The following is a 20,336-nucleotide window of genomic DNA, read 5'->3' on the forward strand; positions in this document are numbered from 1 at the left end:
TGGTAGTCACCGCCATCAGCCCCAGCATCTGCTGCAGCTGTTGTGCTGTGCCCCATTTCCAGCTTTGAAAAAGATGGACGAGATTGAAAATGTCCATCACTCTCTGCTGAGGCAGAAAAGCATGATGAAGGTTTGTGTCCAGCAGAACCCCGATAAACTGAACTGTCCTTGATGGTATGAGATGGGACTTTTTCATGTTGACCTGCAGACCTAAGGTGTGAAGAAGACGAGGAGTGATTGCAATATGGCCGGAGAGACACTCTTCCGAATCCACCACAAGGAGCCAGTTGTCGATATATGGAAAAACGACTATGCCTTGGAGCAAAAGATGTGCGGCTACAACACTCATCATCTTGGTAAACACCCGTGGTGCAGTGCACAGGCCGAATGGAAGGGCTTTGAACTGGAAATGGTTGGAGCCTATCGCAAACCGGAGGAAGTGCCTGTAAGATGGATGGATGCTAATATGGAAGTAGGCATCCTTGAGATCCAACGTTGCCATCCAATCCCCTTGGTTGATGAGGGGAAGGATTGTTTGCAGAGTGGACATCCTGAACTTCTGGTACACGATAAACTTGTTCAGATTTCGAAGATCCATGATTGGTCTCAATCCCCCATCGCGTTTCAGGACCAGGAAATAACGAGAATAGAACCTCCCTATTCTGGCTGTTACCAGAACTGGTTCTATGGCTTGTTTCTGCAAGAGGTTACTGACTTCCTCTAGCAGAGGGAGAGAAGGAGGTGTTGTAACAATCACTGACTGAGTCGGAACCTGAACAAAATCTATCTTGTAGCCTTCTGCAATGATGGAGAGAACCCATCTGTCTGTGGAGATGGACTCCCAAGCCGATAGATGGTGAAAAGAAAGAGGGGCGGCGATGTGTGCGGCTGAAAAGTCAAAGACCCTGCTTCTGCTGGCGAGAGCCCTTAGATTTGCTGGTGTTTGCAGAACCTGAAGCAAACCTCGACTTGTTGTTTCCTCTATAAGATCTACTCTCCGGCTGTGAAGAGCAGGGTCTCCATGGTTGGTCAGGGGAAAATTTCTGATAAAGCCTCTTGGGCCAAGATTTGTGCCACTGCTTAGGCTTGCCGGCCCTAGTAGATGAAGGGACACCAAGATTCTTTGAGGTCTTTATACTTTTGTCTATCTCTTGAAGGACACTGTCAGTGGTGAAACTAAAAAGACCTTCACCCTCAAAGGAAAGATCTTCAACATAGGCCCTGGTGTCAGGCTGGAGAGCTGTAGATGGTGGCCAAGAGTGACGGCGCAGGGAGACGGCAGAAGTGGGGGTCTTTGCAGAGACATCCACCATGTGCTTCGACACAGCCAGCTGTTGTTTGGCCACAGCAAATCCTTCCTTTTGCAGCTTCTTTAGCGAAGCCCGCTTTCTCCTCACTCAGGGATGACATCAACGGTGTGAGCTGCTCCCAAACCGCATACTGGTAGCGAGCCATACAAGCAGCGTAGTTTGAGATTTTCACTCCCAAAGCTTCCTCTGAGTAGAATTGTCTGCCAGCATTGTCAATTTTCTTTCCCTCTTTATCAGGTGGAGAAGAATGGGTCTTATGCGCCTTTAAATGAAAGGTTTGTGTCCAAACCTTGGTTTAAATAAAACCACCACCGAGATGGGTTTGGGGTGGGAAAACAAAAACTCAGCACCAGCCTCCTGAACACAGTACATGTGGTCCAGGTGATGTGTCGAGATCGGTGTGGATGCCGGCTTTGTCCAAGGCTCCTTCACAGCCTGTAGAATAACTTTCGTCACTGGAAAGGCCACAGCCATTGATGTATTCCTCCACATTATGTCAAAGATGGTATCATCGACGATTGGCTGTGGTTGGACTACTGGCAGGGACGGAGACTGTGCCACTTGCTTCACCAGGTCCCCATAAGACTTGAGATCATCCGATGGTGATATGGGAAGGTCCTCAGCAATATGAGAATATGGAGAAGGTTCCACTGCTCTGTCCGGATCATCAGTACCAACCTCAGAGTCCGATGTTGAAGACTCTCTCCTAGCAGAGTGCTCAGATAAAACCGGGGTCGAATCACGTTCGGGTGAATGGAGCGATACTAACGGATGAACTTGCTGGTCCCCAGACAGCTCTCTGCGTCTCTCGGGAGGAATTGACACCGATGCCAAGGGAGCACACCACATAGCCAATTGATGCGAAAGTTTCGATATCTACAATTGATGTGAAAGCTTTCAACCGCTGATCCCATTCCAGGAACTCATGGGGAGGGTACCATGGGTATGGCGATGGATACAAGTAGAGTCCATATGAGCAAGGCCACTGGCGTTAGTCCCACAATGGAGGAGGAGGGAAGCGACACATCACAGTACCCGGTTCTAGCTCTCTCTGTCCTGTAATAGGTGGCAATGATGCTAGAGGTTTGTTCGGTGCGAAACTTCCAATACCGAACCACTGTCGCTCCGACGACGCGACCCCAACCTGGATGAGTGGGTCCGCTGCATTAGATCTATCTCCTGCTCCGATCCCGAAAGATGGAGTGGCTGCGAGCCGTGGCTCCTCGGTACTGATTTCGCAGGCTAGGAGACGCCAAAATTTTTCGAAGTGGAGCAACTTACGATGACACCGACTCCATCGAGACATCCCGAGAAGGAGAAGGAGTGCGAGAAAGTCTGTCCTTATTCCTCTTCTCCTTCGATTTGCACTTCTTTGGTACTTCCCAAGCCGAACCGACGTTTCTTTGATGATGTGGGCACCACTAACTCTTCAGAGGGTTGTTTTGTGGGTCGGCCCCACTCTGGTGATGATGGATCGAACGACGTCGAAGCCAGAGCCTGAGTAGCATCCCCCGTCAATGCCGATGGATCCGCAGCCATTTTAGGCAGGCGGAGAGCCGACTCAACTAAGGCTGCCAATAGCCTTGCCGCACGATTTTTTTGGGTTTGATTTTTTTTTTAATTTTAAATAAATTTATTAATATTAATATAACAATAACAATCCAACACATACAACTATTACAATATCTATAACTTTAGCCATCCCATTATGCTTACAATATTATGTAGAGAGACTTAATAGAATACAAAGTCAAACCTCGAACAATGCGGGCACAAGTCTACATGGTGTCCCTTGCCCAGGCACAACAAGCAGAGGGAGTGACCGTCAGGGGGTGCAATTTTACTACCGCACTTCAAGTTTCAAGTTTTCAAGTTTATTTAAATTTATATCCCACCCTTCCCACCAAAGTGGCTCAGGGCGGCTCACAACACATAAAAATCTAACATAATTTTTGAATTTAAAACATCTATGTAATGTAATGTAATGTAATGTAAAATTTTATTTATATCCCGCCCTCCCCGCCGAAGCAGGCTCAGGGCGGCTAACAGCATTTCAGGTAAACAATAGTAATAAAAACATTAAATTCACATTAAAATTCACATTAAAATCAGTCAATAATCAATAATTAATTAAAACATTCCTAAGTCAACATTGGCGGTAAACGTTACTAATCTGGCGGTAAACATTAATTCAGTTATTGGTGAACGCCTGTTTGAAGAGGGCGGTCTTGCAGGCCCTGCGGAACTGGTCTAAGTTCCGCAGGGCCCGCACCTCCTCTGGGAGTTGGTTCCAGAGTTGTGGGGCCGCAACAGAAAAGGCCCGGGTGCGGGTGCTTTGAAGTTTAACTTCTTTTGGCCCAGGGATATTCAGTCTGCTTTTCCCCACTGACCTCAGTGCTCTCTGGGGCTCATATGGGGAGAGACGGTCCCTCAGGTAGGTCGGTCCTTGGCCATATAGGGCTTTAAAGGTTATGACCAGCACTTTGTACTGGATCCGGTATACGATTGGCAGCCAGTGCAGTCCGCGCAGCCCTGGCCGTATATGCTCCCATCTTGGGAGACCAAGTAGCAGCCTGGCCGCCGCGTTCTGCACTAGCTGCAGCTCCCGGGTCCGGTACAGAGGCAGCCCCATGTAGAGAGCGTTACAGTAGTCCAATCTTGAGGTGACCGTCGCGTGGATCACCATTGCTAGGTCCTGACGCTCTAGGAAAGGGGCCAGCTGCCTCGCCCGCCTCAGGTGGAAGAAGGCTGATTTGGCAGTGGCTGTTATCTGGGCCTCCATTGATAATGAAGGCTCCAGTAAGACGCCCAGGCTCTTTACCCGCTGCGCCGTCTTCAGCGGCGCCTCGTCAAAGGCCGGGAGAGATATTTCCTTCCCCAGAGTGCCACGACCCACATGGAGAACCTCTGTCTTCGCTGGATTTAACTTCAGCCCACTCAGTCTAAGCCACGTTGCAACAGCCCGCAAAGCCCGATCCAGGTTCCCCGGGGCGGAGGCGGGCCGGCCGTCCATTAGTAGTTAAAACAGTAAAACAGTAAAACATATAACGGCGGTCTATCAAAACTACACTCAGCTTCTGGCAGTTGGTTCCACCAGAAAGGAGCCGTTACAGAGAAGCCGTTACAAGCAGCATTTGAAGAACCCCCAACACCTTTCCATAGGACCGGAGCCCACAAGGGAAAGGGGAAATAAAGCCCCAAGGGACAAAGTCCAACACAAAGTCTTTTTTTTTTTAAACAACAACTATTAACTAAGAGGAAAACAATAAATGGGCTAAGAAGAGGAAATCCAACAGATTACCAGGCACCGACCGGAGCAGTCAAAAGCAGATCCTTTCAACGCAGCGGTCAAGAAGGAACTGGCGGGATCCTTGCACTGGTGCCAGTGAGCAAGCGTACTGGGATTCCTGCGTATGCCCACTGGTGCCGAGCGTGAAAAAATCCCGGGCTTTTTAGGTACCGATTCGGGGGTCGGGGCAAGCGCTCTATCCCATGAGTGTGAAGCACAGAGACCACGAAGAAGATCATAGCTATTACTGAGGAATTATTAAAGCACTTAGAATATGATATATGGAATGTTACTATCTATATCAATAATTATCTTATTGAAACGAAATACAATTAATTGCTTAGTAATGTGTTTTTCCAAAGTTATTATACTATGACTAGATTGTGCTTTTGTAGGGATTTTGGGATCCTGAACAAAAACATGCATTTATTGATATCTACAATAAAATTTTATGCAAAATAGAGCTTCAAGAATAATTTGTATTACCGGTTGTGTTTTCTCCTAACTCCAATCCAAGAGATGGGTTTGTTAAAATTAGCTGGAATCTCTCATCCCCTTCAGGGATCTCATCATCAAATATCATAACATCAACATATTTATACCTTTCTCCATCAGCAAAGGAAAGAGTCTAGTAACAAAACATATGGACATGGTAATTCAGAAATACAAAACATAATATAAAATACATTTTCTGATTCATTTTTTTAAATCTTAGGCTACTCATACGATCCAATCATGTGACAGTAATTAAAGGCATCTGAGAGGCAATAGATTTTGATCTTGTAAAACAAAAACAAAACTGAATGGAATCTTTCATTGTTCTATAGAAACTGCTGCCTTCTACTTCTTCCCCCACATCCTATTATTTAAGAATTCCTCTAATTAAGCATATTAGATGATTTCTCTTTGAATCTTTATGTAAACCAGTACCTGACTGCTGTTATGGTGAGTGGTTTTGTATTATCAATTGTCCTTACCCTTGAGGCAATGTTAAAATCCAGTCCCAGCTGTGCTTCCAGATTTTGAGCATACAGGAACAATGATACATTCCCATAAGATCCTCTATCTCGAAATGCCACCAATGTCAAACTTTTATTTAGTTCATTTATTTCAAAACTGTAAAAAAAAGTAGAAATGACTCCCATTACACAATTTACAGGTATCAAATGCTGAAACTATTCAGACTTTTAAAAAACAAAACTGTTATGTTTCTATAAACTTTGTAGAGATCTTCTCTAGCTACTAATTAGAAAAAGGACATAAAATACTGGATGAAAACTACGACACTAGATAGACTGCACTGTGATGTATCCAAAACAGTATTGTAGGCCCAGGGCCTAATAGAGAGAGAACATGAAGACGATAAAAAATGTAAGAAATTGCCACAGCTTTATTGATTACAGATCAAGGAACATTGGCACAGCATGGGGATGGATCCCTGCATCATATGACCCACCTGCCACCTGATGAGACCAAACTCCCCAGCTTGTCTGCTGCAGTGGAGTGACAAGAATTGTGGTTATCAAATGAGCAGGTATAACTGAGTGGTTCCCCTTACCACCTGGTGGTGAGCCCACAAACAACCCCCAAGCTGGGCATGCCACATAGTGGCTCAATGCTCCAAGTCCCCTTAAGGAGTTCCCAAACAGGGGAAGATGGCATGCAGGCCTATCTTCCCCCCATAAAGGATCCATGATAATGCACAAACTGCCCAAGCTGTGGCGCGATACAACTTTTAAAAGTGCAAATAAACAATAAACTGAAAAGGAAGGGGGGAGCCAAGAAAACACCACTCTGAGTGCTCCCGGTGATGTTGTTTAACTCTGCTGCAAGGCTCTGATGTAGCCCTCTGCATCAGAGCCCACCTCGAGTTCTGCACTTAGTAGACCTGCCCATCTGCTGATGTAGGTGGCCAGCTATTGGCTGCCGGAAACCACCTTCTAGTCACTTGGCCATGTGGCCAGACACAGCCATTGCCTCCTTCTGCCCAGGCAGCAATTGTGTTTGGCCTATGGTAAGTCATGGCCAGTATTTGTATACATAACTTTCCTGTTGTTGCTATCATTTCACAACCAATGTGATAGACAGTCAAACTTCCTGTGTTTGAAAGCACTTAACAGACATGACCAGTGGCCAGGACTGGCTGCAGTCCCAGATTCAGTTGCAGCAAGTCAACCTCCACTGGCCCCACCTGACCTTGGTTGGAGGACATGTGAGGCAAAAGATGTATGATAAGACATCCTCAGGAACCAAGACACCACTGACAATGACTGGCTGACCCCACCCAGGTGATCAGAAAGAGGAGGCAAGGGGCAGCTCTCACAACTGGGAAGAGAAAGTGCAGTGATGATTGAAGTAACATTGGTGAGGGAGTTGAGGAGCAGAGAGTCAATGCAGGAACCAGCCCACTGCTCATCAGGATAGGCAAGACTGCAAATGAGGGGAAACCTCAGTTTGGTCACTATCAGGTGGGTCAGGGAAAGGAATGAGTGCAAGGCAGACTTGCCCCACATGGAAGGATGTTGGAAGGGATGGAAAGAGGCCTGGGAACTGGCTCAATAAAAAGGGTGGTTTTCCAAAGGCTAGGGTGGGGAAAATGGACACACATGGTCTACTCTGGGAAACGATGAGAAAAAACTGTCTGACCATCAACAGGAACATGGAACAATGAGATGGCGGACAAATGAACCTTCAGTGAAGAGTAACTAAGTCCTGAAGCTTGCAATGACAATAAGTACTGTAGAATAAAGGGAATAGGAGCGATGTTTGGATTAATGTCATGAAATTTTACATATGCGGAGAAGCGCTTCCATTTGAAAAAGCAGGAACGTCTAGTGGATGGTTTCCTAGCGTTGAGGATAACGTGTTGCACTTCTGGGGGCAGTGTTATGGTCGGATCCTCCACGCTGTGAGACGTAGAATCTGAGGATTGTGGTGCCAGGCCTGACCTTAATGTTGAGTGAGGAGGTCAGGTACCATAGGGAGGAGACAACAGCAGTGGCGGGATAGCTGAAGAAGCCTTGCGAACCATGATTGTCTCGGCCACCACAGAGTGATGAGAATGCAGTCTGTCTGGTCTTGAGTAATCTTGAGGATCGAGCATGTGATGAGTGGAAATGGAGGGAACAAGTAATGGAGGTATCCCGTCCAAACGTGGAGGAATGCATCGTTGCCCCCCCCCTTGTATAGAAGTGACGGCATTTGGTGTTGAGTTGTGTGGCAAAGACATCTACACTGGGGTTCCCAAAGCAACGAAAGACACATTGAAGGTGTGCAGGGTTGAGTGACTATCCGTGGTCGTCCAATTGAACCCAGCTGAGAGAGTCTGCTAGAATATTCTCTACTTCGGGTAGATGGATTGCAGTGATGTAAATGTTGTGCTTGATACACCATTTCCAAAGGGTAATGGAAAGATGGCAGAGTCAAAGAGACCTCGTTCCTCCGTCTGTTTATGTAGAAGACGGTTGCCATGTTGTCTGATGTGATTTGAACATGACGACCCACCAGAGAAGGAAGGAAGGATTGAAGGGATCTGTGGACCGCTATAAGTTCCAAGCAGCTGATGTGGAATTTTCTCTCTGCAGGAGACCACAGACCCCTGACAGTCTTGTCCTCCAAGTGGGCTCCCCAACCCCATTTCGAGACATCTGTGTTGCCATTTGCAGTAGGGGAAGGCAGGATGAAGGGCATCCCCTGAAGCAAGTTGTGCTGCAGGGTCCACCAGTGAAGAGAGAGGACAAGCTCCTTGAGTGCAGTGAGAATCATGGTTTGGGGCTGCCTATGAGGGTGGAAGGCGCGGACAAACAAAAGTTGCAGAGGCCTCATCCGAAGTCTGGCAAATTTGATGATGGATGTAGTTGCTGCCATGTATCCCAGAAGACATTGAAACATAACAGCAGGTTGAGTTGGAGACTGAAGAATAGCAGTGGCAGTCGCTATGAGTTGTAGACTGCATGGAAGAGAAAGGAAAACCATATGAAGATGTGTGCAGAAGCGAACACCTATGAATTGTAGGTCCTGGGTAGGGGTGAGTTGTGACTTGGCAAGGTTCACACACAGACCTAAGGATGCTAGGAGTGACAGCGTGACCTGAATGTCCCGTTCGAGCTGTTGAGGTGATTGAGCAGTCAGAAGCCAGTCATCCAGATACTGGAAGATGGTGATATCTCGAAGACGCAGAGCTGCAGCCACCACTGCCATACACTTTGTGAAAATGCGAGGGGCCTTGGATAGCCCAAATGGGAGGGCCCGATATTGGAAGTGGTGGTGACCCATGGCAAATCTCAGGTATTTCCGGTGTTGTCTGATTGATATGTGGAAGTAGGCATCCTGAAGGTCCAGGAATGCCATCCAGGTGTTCTGCGAAATCAATGGAAGAATTGACTGAACAGAAATAATTCTGAATTTTTTGTAAGTTATCTGTTTGTTGAGTTTCTTGAGATCTAGAACTGGACGTCTGCCTCCATCTCCTTTTGGGACTAAAAAGTATTTGGAGTAGAACCACGTCTTCAGAAGATGGAGGGGGACGGGTTCTATAGCTTTCTTGCGAAGGAGATCTAGGATTTCCTCGTGAAGAAACGGGGACGGATGGTGAAGGGGCGAAATGAACTCTATGTAGTAGCCTATTCGAATTATGGTGAGTACCGGACTTCCGGAATTGGATCATGGAGAGTTGAGCCATTTATCAAAAGGGGAGCGGACCAGAGCCTTTGTTCTGAGTAGAGAAGGCGAATCCAACGCCTGCTGCCCACTTTTCTCAGCGAGGGAAAAGGCCAAGACATGCAAGGAATACTCTTGAGGGGATTTACTTTTCCTGAAAAGGAGTCCCAGCAGGGTTCCTTTGAGGCTTTGAAGAGTCCCCATCGAGGAATTGCATTCCAGCATCTACAGAGGGTCTCCGTGGTCATTAAATTGACTTACATGCATCAAGATTCAAGCTTTCTTTGGACTATCTAAATTTCTAAATATTAATCCTTGAAGAGGATGGTGTTAAAAAGGTTAAATTTGGCTGCAAGGTAAGACGATCTTTACCTTTCATTCCAGGACTAAAACCAACTTTATTTGAGATAAAGATTGAAATCTGGACTTAGCTACAATATTCTAAAGTTATTACCAAGAGAAGGGGGAAATTTTGAGACTTTTGGGAGACTTATAAGCAAAATTAAAGGCAAAAAAAAACTTATGTTTGGAATACTTGCGGATTCTGTAAAAAAACCCCATCGTCACTGAGTTGCTGAGCTGGAAGACTGCACAGGAAGTGACGTACAGATTGTATAGCAAGATCTTTCAATCATCGAGAACGGGACTTTGTGGCAAGAAAAGCAGGAGGAGGCAATTGAAAGAAGGGAATTTAAAGACCTCCTGGCCTTCTCTAGGACTTGACAATCATAGAAAAATTGCGGCGGCCATTAAAAGAAGGTCAAAATAATTTAAAACTCTAAAGAAAGAAAAACGAGACTTTAATTAAAATGGGACTATTGGAGCTGGCAGGTTTCACTACTACAGAGTGAAACATATTGGAATATATCAGAGGTATCAATTTTGGTGGCCTTTGGGAGAAAAAGAAAATTTTAAAAGGGCTAAAAGAATCGCAGCCGCCATTTTGTCTATTTTAAAAACTTTAAAAATTAATATCTCGGTCTAGGAAGCCCTGAGGACGGCGATTTTGGGTGCACTGAAAAGGGCATCTCCTAATCTTTAAGATCCAGTGGTTTATTTTTAATTTGGAGAGATCAACCCCAAATTTTATTTTGGCAGTGAGGGGAGTGGAATGTCAGAACAGAAGGTGCCAAAACTGACACACACAAGGACTGCTTCACTTGAGGAAGGAAAGATGCCAAAGATACAAGAACAATTAGATGCCATGGAGGCAAGACTGATCAAAGTGATGAAGGACCCTAATAGAAAAAAAAGCAAGCAGTTAAAGAACTAGAGGTGGTGAAGTCAGAAATAAAGAAAGAGATTAAAGATCTTAGAAAGGATTTACAAACAACGTTAAACAAAGTACATGTGGTTGAAAATAAGGTGAAAGATCAAGATTCCATGATTAATAAACTGCAGGAGAAAGCAGCACTGCAAGATTGCAAGTTAATGGAAAACCAGATTCGTTTGAGAGGAGTACCTGAAGAGGAAGGTTCTGATTTAAGGATATATATAATAAGAATCATTGCTGAGTTTTTAGAAATAGACTCTGATGAATCCAGTTATTTGTATGACTATATATATAGGGTTAATTACCAGTATGTGAAGAAAAACAAATTACTAAGAGATGTGGTAGTCAAATTTATTAAAAGATAATTGGTGGGAAAGATCTTGAAAAAGCAATTTGAAAAAACACTTGAAATTGAGGGAAGCAGAGTAAGAATTATGAAAGAGTTGCCAAGAAAAGTTATAAATGACAGAAGATTATATAAAAAGCTAACAGATAAGTTGCGGGATATGGACTTGAGATACAGATGGATACTGCCAGAAGGTCTAAGTTTTGAACATGGAGGAAAAAGGATTACAATTACAAATGTACTGGAACTGCGGAAGTTTTTTGAAGAAAACAGGGGATTTGGGGATACAGAATAAAAAGAAGAAACATTATGGATTACAAATTACTATCTTGGAATGTAAATGGACTAAATTCACTGCAAAAAAGAAGGGCTACATTTCAATGGATAAAAAAACAAAAATGTAATATAATTTGTCTACAAGTAGTACATATTAAACAATTAGATTACAAATTTTTATGGAATAAACAATTGGAAAAATAATTTTTTTCCTTGGCTAAGGAGAAAAAAAGGGGGTGTGATTTTTATATTAAACAAGAATTAGATCCAAAATTGATTTTTAAGGACAGTGAAGGCAGATATCTAGCTGTGGAAGTGACGATGAATGATAAAAAGACGTTGTTGTTGGGATTGTATGCCCCAAATGAGGCAAAAGACTCTTTTTTCAAAGATATCACGCAAAAATTAGACCAAGTGACTTATGATCAAATAATGATAATGGGAGACTTCAATGGAACAATTATAAATGACTTGGACAGATCAGGAAGAAGAAGTAAGGAGGGGAAATTACCAAAGTCATTTTTTGATTTAGTGAAGCAAGAAAATCTGGAAGATACATGGAGGAAATTTAATCCCAAGGTGTGTGACTATACTTTTTTTTCAGCAAGGCATAACTTTCTCAAGAATTGATATGTTATGGACTACAGAAGATCTTGGATTTATGACAAAAAAAACAGAGATTCTTCCTAAAGTTGGGGCTGATCACAATCCACTGATGTGGTCGGCAAAAAGTGTGAAAAAGACTAGGAGATGGAGAATAAATGAAGATTTCCTACAGAAAACAGATAGTGGTATCTCTAGAAAAAGAAACTAAAGCTTTCTTTCAAATAAATGAAAATGAGGAAATTCATTTCCAAATTGTGTGGGAGGAGTATAAAGCTGTAATTAGAGGTCTTTTAATCACAATGAATAATAAAGATTAAAGAGATAAAGAGAAACAATTGTTGGATATCCAAAAAGAGATTGGAAAAAAAGAAAAGGAACTTAAAAAAAGACCGGGAAAAGGGAAAATAATAAGGGAAATTACAATTCTGCAGAGTCAATTGAGACATTTGTTAAATAAAGAGGTAGAATGTAACCTTAAGAGATTGCAACAGAAATCCTTTGAAGGAGCAAATAAACCTGGAAAATACCTGGCTTGGCAAATGAAAAAGGGAAAGTAAATTTGTTACTAACGTTGTATCGGAAGGTAAAGAAATAGTTGACCAAGCAGGAATTAAAAGGGATTTTTTTAAATACTATGCTAAGCTATTTCAAGGTCAAAAGGTGGATAAAAATAAAATAGACGCATATTTACAGAAAATTCAGGTAAGCCCCTTAACAGAAAATATGGAAAAGGTCTTAAATGAACCAACTGAAAAAATTGAAGTTGAAGCAGCAATAAACTCAATGAAATTGGAAAAGGTACCAGGTCCAGATGGTTTCACAGCAAAATTTTATAAAGTCCTCGCAGAAGTGTTACTACCAAAACTTCAAAAATTGATGAATAAGGATTGATGGGAAAATACCAAATACATGGAAGGAAGCAATAATTTTGTTGATACCAAAAGAAGATAGAGAAACCACAAATGTAAAAAACTATAGACCAATTTCATTACTTAACAATGATTACAAAATATATGCTAGGATACTAGCAGAACGACTCAAACAGCATTTGAACAATTTTGTTAAAGAGGAACAAGCAGGATTTCTTTCCAGAAGACAAATTAGAGATAATATTAGAACAGAAATAGACATTGTTGAATATTATGAGAAAAAGAAGTGGCATTATTCTTTGCAGATGCAGAAAAGGCCTTTGATAATGTGAATTGGGACTTTATGTTTGCAGTGATGGAGAAATTAGGACTTGGAGAAGCTTTTGTAAGAATGGTTAAGGCGATATATACTGAGCAACTAGCAAGACTCTGTATAAATGCAGATTTGACGGAGAAAATGATAATCCGCAAAGGTACAAGGCAAGGTTGCCCTCTATCTCCATTGATATTCATAATGATGTTAGAGATATTGCTTATGCAAATGCAAGAAGATAAAGGAATAGAGGGGCTGAGACTGAAGGGTTTTTCTTATAAATACAGAGCGTTTGCTGATGATGTAATGTTTATTAATGAAAATCCTCTATCTGTGACACCATTGCTGCATCATAAAATTCAAGACTATGGAAAATTGGCAGGCTTCTATATAAATAAAGAAAAATCAAAAATTTTGTGCAAAAATATGACAGAGTCAACAGGAAGAACCACAAAGAGTAACAGAGTGTGAAGCTGCCTCAAAAGTAAGATATTTAGGTGTGGAAATTACTATGAAAAATATAGATTTGTATAAAAATAATTATGAAAAGCTTTGGCGGAAAATTGATGAAGACTTGATAAAATGGAATAAATTGAACTTGTCTATGCTGGGCAGAATTGCTGCAATTAAAATGAATGTTCTACCAAGCATTATGTTTCTATTTCAAACAATTCCAATTGTGAAGGACAATAAACAATTCAGTAAACGGCAACGAAAAGTCTCAGAATTTGTATGGGCAGGTAAGAAACCAAGAATTAAAATGAAAATTTTAACTGATGCAAAAGAAAGAGGAGGTTTCTAACTGCCGTTTTTAAAATTGTATCATGATGTAGTATGTTTGGTATGGATTAAAGATTGGATGATGTTATTAAACAAGAAGCTGCTGGCGTTAGAAGGTCATGGAAATATTTTTGGTTGGCATGCATATATGATTTATGGGAAAAATAAGATGGATGGTTTTTTCTCACACCATTACATAAGAAGAAACTTGCTAAGTACTTGGGTAAAATATAAAAAATATGATGATGAGAGAAAGCCGTTATGGATTGTGCCAACGGAAGTATTAAAATTATCTTCAGAAACTGATGCAGGGATGTGTTTAACGTACAATCAACTATTAAAAATACATGGAGGAAAAATGGAACTAAAATCAGCTGATGAATTACAATACAAATATAATTGGTTTCAACTACAACAAATTAAGAGCTTGGTGGAACAGGACATTAAAAATGAAGGCATAAGACAGGAGCAAACAGAATTGGAAAGAATGCTGTTGGGTGATAATGAAAAGTTGATTTCAAGGATTTATAAATTGCTATTAAAGTGGTCAACAGAAGAGGAAGTAGTTAAATCTCAAATGATAAAATGGGCAATTAATTTTAATAAAGAAATTCAAATGGAATCTTGGGAGTAAAGTAAAGTAAAGTAAAGTAAAATTTTATTTGTATCCCGCCCTCCCCTGCCAAGCAGGCTCAGGGCGGCTATTTATGGAAGTATTTATGGAAGAATTCTATGAAGATTTCAACATGTTATAACATTAAAGAAAACTTATAAAATGCTGTATAGATGGTACATGACACCTAAGAAACTGGCAAAAATGGGAGAAATTTCAAAACTATGTTGAAAAGCAATGGAAAGTAAGGGGACACTTAGTGATTTTTGATAAAAGCTGAAGGAGGTAGAATGATGGACTAGAATTTATAAAGGGAACTTATAGAGTTAACTTTTCTTATTTTATATTTTTATTTCTTCCATATTGTTATAAGGTTCTAAAATGAGGATTCTTGCTTTGTTAAGTTACCTTGTTTCTTTTTTCTTTAATTTTAAAACACCAGCAGGGGTCAAGAAAAAGGGAGGAAGGAGAAGGGAGAAAAAGTGATGTATTGTTTTTATTTTGTATTATTTTAAAATTTCTTATAGATTTCTATAACAATGTAGGTCCTCAATCTTCTGCTTGATGTCAGTCTGCAGGTTGGTTGAGCAAAGCGATGCGTGGTGCCGAAGTGCTACTGATGATGCAAAGACCCTGGAGGAGCAGGACACTGCATCCCGAACGGTGTTTATTTGTTGTTTACTGACTCTGGAGAGTTTTGAAACCAGTTGATGAGCCAGCTTTTGAGAAGCGTCTGGTAAAGTTGTAATCAGAGGTGTGAATTGGTTGGCAAGGTTGAAAACATAAGCTGAAAGATAAGCTAAATAATTATTGATCTTAGAGTTGGTGGTAGCCAGGCCGTATATCTTTCGAGCTAGGGTGTCGAGTTTACGCCCTTCCCGGTCGGGTGGAGCAGGATGTCATGAGGGTTTTGCCTTTGAAGCCGAGTGGACAATGATAGAATTGGGAGCAGGGTGAGAGGAAAGAAACTTCGAATCCAGGGCATGGACTCGATAAAGAGAGTCAAACCCCCTAGGAATTGGTGTGATGGAGGCTGGCTTGTCCCAGGCTTCCTTAAGTCCCTCCAGATGCACAGGGAGCATTGGCAGTAAAGATCCAGCAGGCAGGTCGGATTACACTAAGTCATGCACCACATCAGTGACCGTCGGGGAGTCAGATGGTAAAGTGACATTGAGAGCCTCCGCCATGGTGGAAATTAGGTTGAGATAGGCCTTAGAGCCATTGGATGGTGAAAGGCGGTCAGGGCAAGGCTTGTCGGAGCCGGGGGAGGCTGGTGAATTAGGCTGATCGAAGCCGGAGGACCTAGAACTCATGGATTCTGAGTCGGAATCATCTGGATGTAGCAGAGGCTGGTTTGAAGATGGCCGCTTGCTGGGGTCTGTCGGTTGTACTATAGGAGCTGAGAGAGCAGTGAGGGGCTTAGATCGAAGCCGAGGAAGTTGTGGCAATCGGTGAACAAGGAGCTCAGATCGGAGACCTAGGAGGCTGGGCCGAGGTGGAGGCTTGCCGTCGAGGTGCATATATGGGTGAAGCATGTTGACTCCTAGAGTGCCTGTGCTGAAGTCTTTCATGTGAGGGAGATCTGGAGAAAAACCTGTAGGCTCTACGGTACGGAGGCAAAGGCGATCTAGAGGCCGAGGAATAGTCGTAACAGTAGCAGTAGTCATGGCGAAGGTCTGTACGGATGGGTGAGTGAGAACAGTGGGAAAGTTCTCTGTCGAGAGGTGCCATGTAGTCCTGAGTGGAGAATTGGGTCAATGTCTCTCTGTAAAGTTGGGTTGAGACTTGGGTGGATGACTCATGAAGCTCTCTACACAGGGGAGAAACCTCGACGTCTCAATACATGCTCGGCTCTCTATACAGGGGAGAAATCCCAATGTCCTTTAATGTGCTCGGATCCAAAAGATGCCTAGGGTCCTGTTCCAGGATATCCAGAAGCAGGGAGCCATGGAGTGATGGAGATCTGGATGGGATTGAAATCACATCTGCGGATAGAGTGAGTTGGGGCATCTCATTGATGACATCACTGGGAGCCGTGAGTTCTCCAGGCAACAATGTTGGGATTGGACGCTGCATCGAAGTCGAGGCCATCGGAGTCGAGGTGGTTGAAGTCGAAGCTGTTGAAGCCATCGAAGCCAAAGGTGCAGACTTTGGAGAAGGCTTGCTGGTCCTGGCTGTACAGACTTCCGGTGTTTCTTAGACGTCGAAGCAGATGGATCCAAGTGGCAGCTCAACTTCTTGGACTTGTGACTGGACTCAGAATGGTGGGAAGCAGATTTTTCGGACTTATGCTTTCGTAGCAATGCTACAGCGGCCGACGCAGCTGAATCTCCCTCTCTAGATGGGGAAGACGGCGAATTGCAGGAAGTGGGCATAGTCCGAAGAGACTTCTCAAGGAGAAAGCTCTGAAGTCTGGCGGCCCTGTTCATTCGTGCCTGTTTGCCGAAACTAGCACAATGGGTGAAGGAGTCGACTCTGTGGGCTTCCCCAAGTGGGAAAAGTAAAAGACAGTGGGAATGACTGTCGGTGGACGGGATTTTAGCTCCGCATCAGCAGCACTTTTTAAAGGTAGTTTTCCCTTCCATACACTCCGGACAAGGGAGGGGGGAAGGGGGAAAGTAAAGAAAAGAAAAGCACAGAATAAGGGACTTTTTAAAAAAAAATAGGGACAAAATATAAAGAGAAAGAAGAATATGATACCACAGGAACACGAAGTAGAAGACGAAGAGAAGAACGAGCTAGGAGAGGAACGCAACGAGGTAGGTGTTGTCCGAGCAGCAGTTAGGAAGGAACTGGATGGGAGGGGCGCCTTCCGCTCGCTCCTGACATGTGCAGTCGGTGCCTGCTCCCCAGGGCAAGCCGGAAAGCGCGCCAAAAATAACGCTCAAGCGAGCTTTTGGAGTCTCCAACTTAAGATCCATTGCTGAGGGCAAGACCCATGTGTGGGACTGCACAGAGACCACGATGAATATGGATACACTGTAGGCTCTTTTGAATGTATCTTTCATCTAGACTATATGTGAACTGTCATTTTTAATGGGTTTTTTAAATGAGATTTTTAATGAGGAAGTGGTTAAACTCCCAAGCAAGTGGAACAGTAGGATACGCTAATGGAAGATTAAACTTACTTTGTTGTAGGATACTCTAATGGAAGATTAAACTTACTTTGTTGTTTGCCAGCCAATTACTCCTCTTGCGCCATCATTAGCATCAATAATAATCTGCGCTGTCAAGCCAGCTATATCTAAAACAGGATTGCAAATTGTGTTATTTTATTGTAAGTATTTTTCTAGAATCAGCTATCAATTCACTTAGAAATATCAGTCTCATTCACGTGTTCCAGCAAAACATGTACATCCCACATGTATATGTGTACCCCTGTTTGTAAGAGAGAGCCAGTGTGCATTCGCTTTACAAATGAAGCAGGACCAATACCTGGATAAACATGGGATTTGAATAAGAATTTTAGCTGTGTGTGCATTTCATTCACTCATTCATTCAATTTCTGCATTGAACGTAACATGATAAGTATTAAATGCATATATAAACAATAATCAAGTTTACATTGTAAACAGACTCTGAGTTCATTTTGTCTTGTGAACAGGGCTACTGTGTACAGACAGTGGATTGGACCCACTGTTTTCTGCTGATGGAAAACACTGCAACCAGTGGAATGAAACGCTTCTCCCTCTCCTCTCCGAATACAGCCAGTGAGCTGTCCAAATGCTGATCCTGTGGATCCTCAGGAACTGTACAAGGAAGTTGAGGGAGCTTGCAGCAAGGAAGGAGGCTCACTGAAAATCACCTCCTTTCACAGGTAGAAAGGCAAATTTAGATTCAACCCAGTATCTCTAGAATTCTGAGTACAGGAAGTGTTGTTGTTATTGCAGGGAAACTTGCACAAGTGGCCATTCCATTCCTGCTCCCCTTCCCCTGCCTTTGCATCCTGCCCTTTCCCCCCTCCACTTCCCTCCACTTCCCTCATTGTCTCTCTCTTAGATTCAGGTGGGTAGCCATCTTGGTCTGAAGCAACAAAACAAAGTTTGAGCCCAGTGGCACCTTTAAGACCAACAAAAGGTATGGTCTTAAAGGTATAAGTTTAAATCTAGGTATAAGCGAGACCTGAATGACTTAGCTCATGAAGTGAAATGAGAAGCCAACAATGTTTTCTTATCTCACTACACGTGCGAAGTCACTCAGTTCTCACTTAACCCAGAATTAAACTTTGTTGGTCTTAAAGGCACCACTGGACTCAAACTTAGTTCTCACATCTATTGTTAATTCTTTTAGTATCTGTATGCTAATTTGCTGCTATCTATAGGTCTTACCAACTGTGTTAATCCAATCTTACTTATTGCTGTTACTTATGCATCTTGATTCTAATTAGCCCATCCTGGCAACTAACCTCCCCACCCATATGTAAAACTTGAGGAAAACTGTTTTAATGTATCTGAAGAAGTGTGCATCTACACAAGCTAAGTCACTCAGTTCTTGCTTGTACCTGGAATTAAACTTTGTTGGTCTTAAAGGTGTCACTAGACTCAAACTTTGTTCTGGTATCTGTTCATTAACTCTTTTCTTTGTATGCTAATTTGCTGCTATTAATTCAATCTTAGCTACACTTATCACCCAGTTACTTATGCATTTGATTCAACCAACCATTCTTGGCAACTAACTCCCCCCCTCTACCTATATGTAAGGTTTGAGAAAATCTGTTTCAATGTATCCGATGCAGTGTGCATGCACACAAAAGCTTATACTCAGAATTAAACTTTGTTAGTCTTAAAGGTGCCACTGGACTCAAACTTTGGTCTGCCTCTCCCTTAGTGTTTCATTTTTTTTTCTCTTTCGCTGTCCCCCATCATGCTTTCTCTCTCTTTCTCCCATCCCCAACACCTACTGTCAATCTCTTTCTTTTGCCCCCCCCAAAGTGTCAGTCTTTCATTTTCTAACCCCAACCTCTGATGTAATTTTCTCTCTCCCTCTGCCAATGCCTACTGTCACACAATTTACACACAATCTTTCTCTGTCCCTCACCCTATCACTCCTTCTCTCTCCAACTGCCTACTGTACCTCTCTCACCCTCACCAAAAAAACTGCTATCACCCTTTCTCAGAATGTACATTTACAGACTTCTTCTCAAAGCCATCTCTCTCTCTCTCTCTCTCTCTCTCTCTCTCTCGGCTTGGCTTCGCGAACGAAGATTTCTAACTATTACAAACCAGTTAGAAAGCTGATATGCCCAGATCCAAAGTGGGTGCCAGAACATGAACTGGGGTAGAATGAATATTATTTTCCAATTAGTACTTAGGAAAGGGGGAAACAAACAAAACAGATAGGAACTAGCTACAAACATATATATGGACTGCCAGAAAGCACACATTAACACATTCATAGGCACTTAGGAAAAGCAGAATGGAGAAGAAGGAAACAAAATGACCAGGTTAAAAACATGCTAATGGGGAAAAAAAGAAGTCATTAATCGAAGAACTGAGGAGTACAGTTGAAATTGACAATTAAACCTATGCTCCTCCCCATTTTAAAATTTTTTAATAAAAAGTCTGCCGTGAAAATGTTGTGAAAGCAACGTCACCCCAGAGTCGGAAACGACTGGTGCTTGCACAGGGGACCTTTCCTTTTCCTTCCTCCCCATTTTAGGAGGAGCAGCCAAACTCACGCTTATCTCTGTATCTATACAAAGGTCACTGAGGAAGTACAGAAGGGAGGTGGCATACCCACCCCAGTTTCTTTTGGCTTAAAAAGTCAGGTATTTGCATAGCCCACCAGCTCATGAGGGCACTTCTTTCAGTGGTCTGAGCCAAACAGGCCACACACCCACATTCTCTCTGCCTTTCTGTGAATCAACCCCCGGCGAGGAAGAAATTCCCATCAATTTGCTGGGCATCTCACAACTGCTCTCCTCTTACCCACCAAAAGTCTTATGGGAGGCTCTCTCAGCCTCCCAGTCTGCCTTCCCACCCCTTCCCCCAGGTGAGCAACAG

The 20,336-nt window shown here is 42.9% G+C and overlaps 1 protein-coding gene across 3 annotated transcripts in view; it reads right to left on the reverse strand.

Moving 5' to 3' along the window:
• Nucleotides 1-20,336, reverse strand: part of ADGRV1 (adhesion G protein-coupled receptor V1) — a 556,327-nt gene that overhangs the window by 417,520 nt on the left and 118,471 nt on the right. For all 3 annotated transcript variants that reach the window (XM_060235701.1, XM_060235702.1, XM_060235700.1), the window contains 3 exons: nucleotides 17,500-17,578; nucleotides 5,577-5,715; nucleotides 5,086-5,227 (listed from right to left, as the gene is read on the reverse strand). In XM_060235701.1, coding sequence (XP_060091684.1) covers nucleotides 5,086-5,227; nucleotides 5,577-5,715; nucleotides 17,500-17,578 — 360 coding nt within the window. The remainder of the gene's footprint in view (nucleotides 1-5,085; nucleotides 5,228-5,576; nucleotides 5,716-17,499; nucleotides 17,579-20,336) is intronic.

Source organism: Heteronotia binoei, chromosome 4 (genome assembly GCF_032191835.1).
Source record: "Heteronotia binoei isolate CCM8104 ecotype False Entrance Well chromosome 4, APGP_CSIRO_Hbin_v1, whole genome shotgun sequence".
Lineage (NCBI taxonomy): Eukaryota > Metazoa > Chordata > Lepidosauria > Squamata > Gekkonidae > Heteronotia > Heteronotia binoei.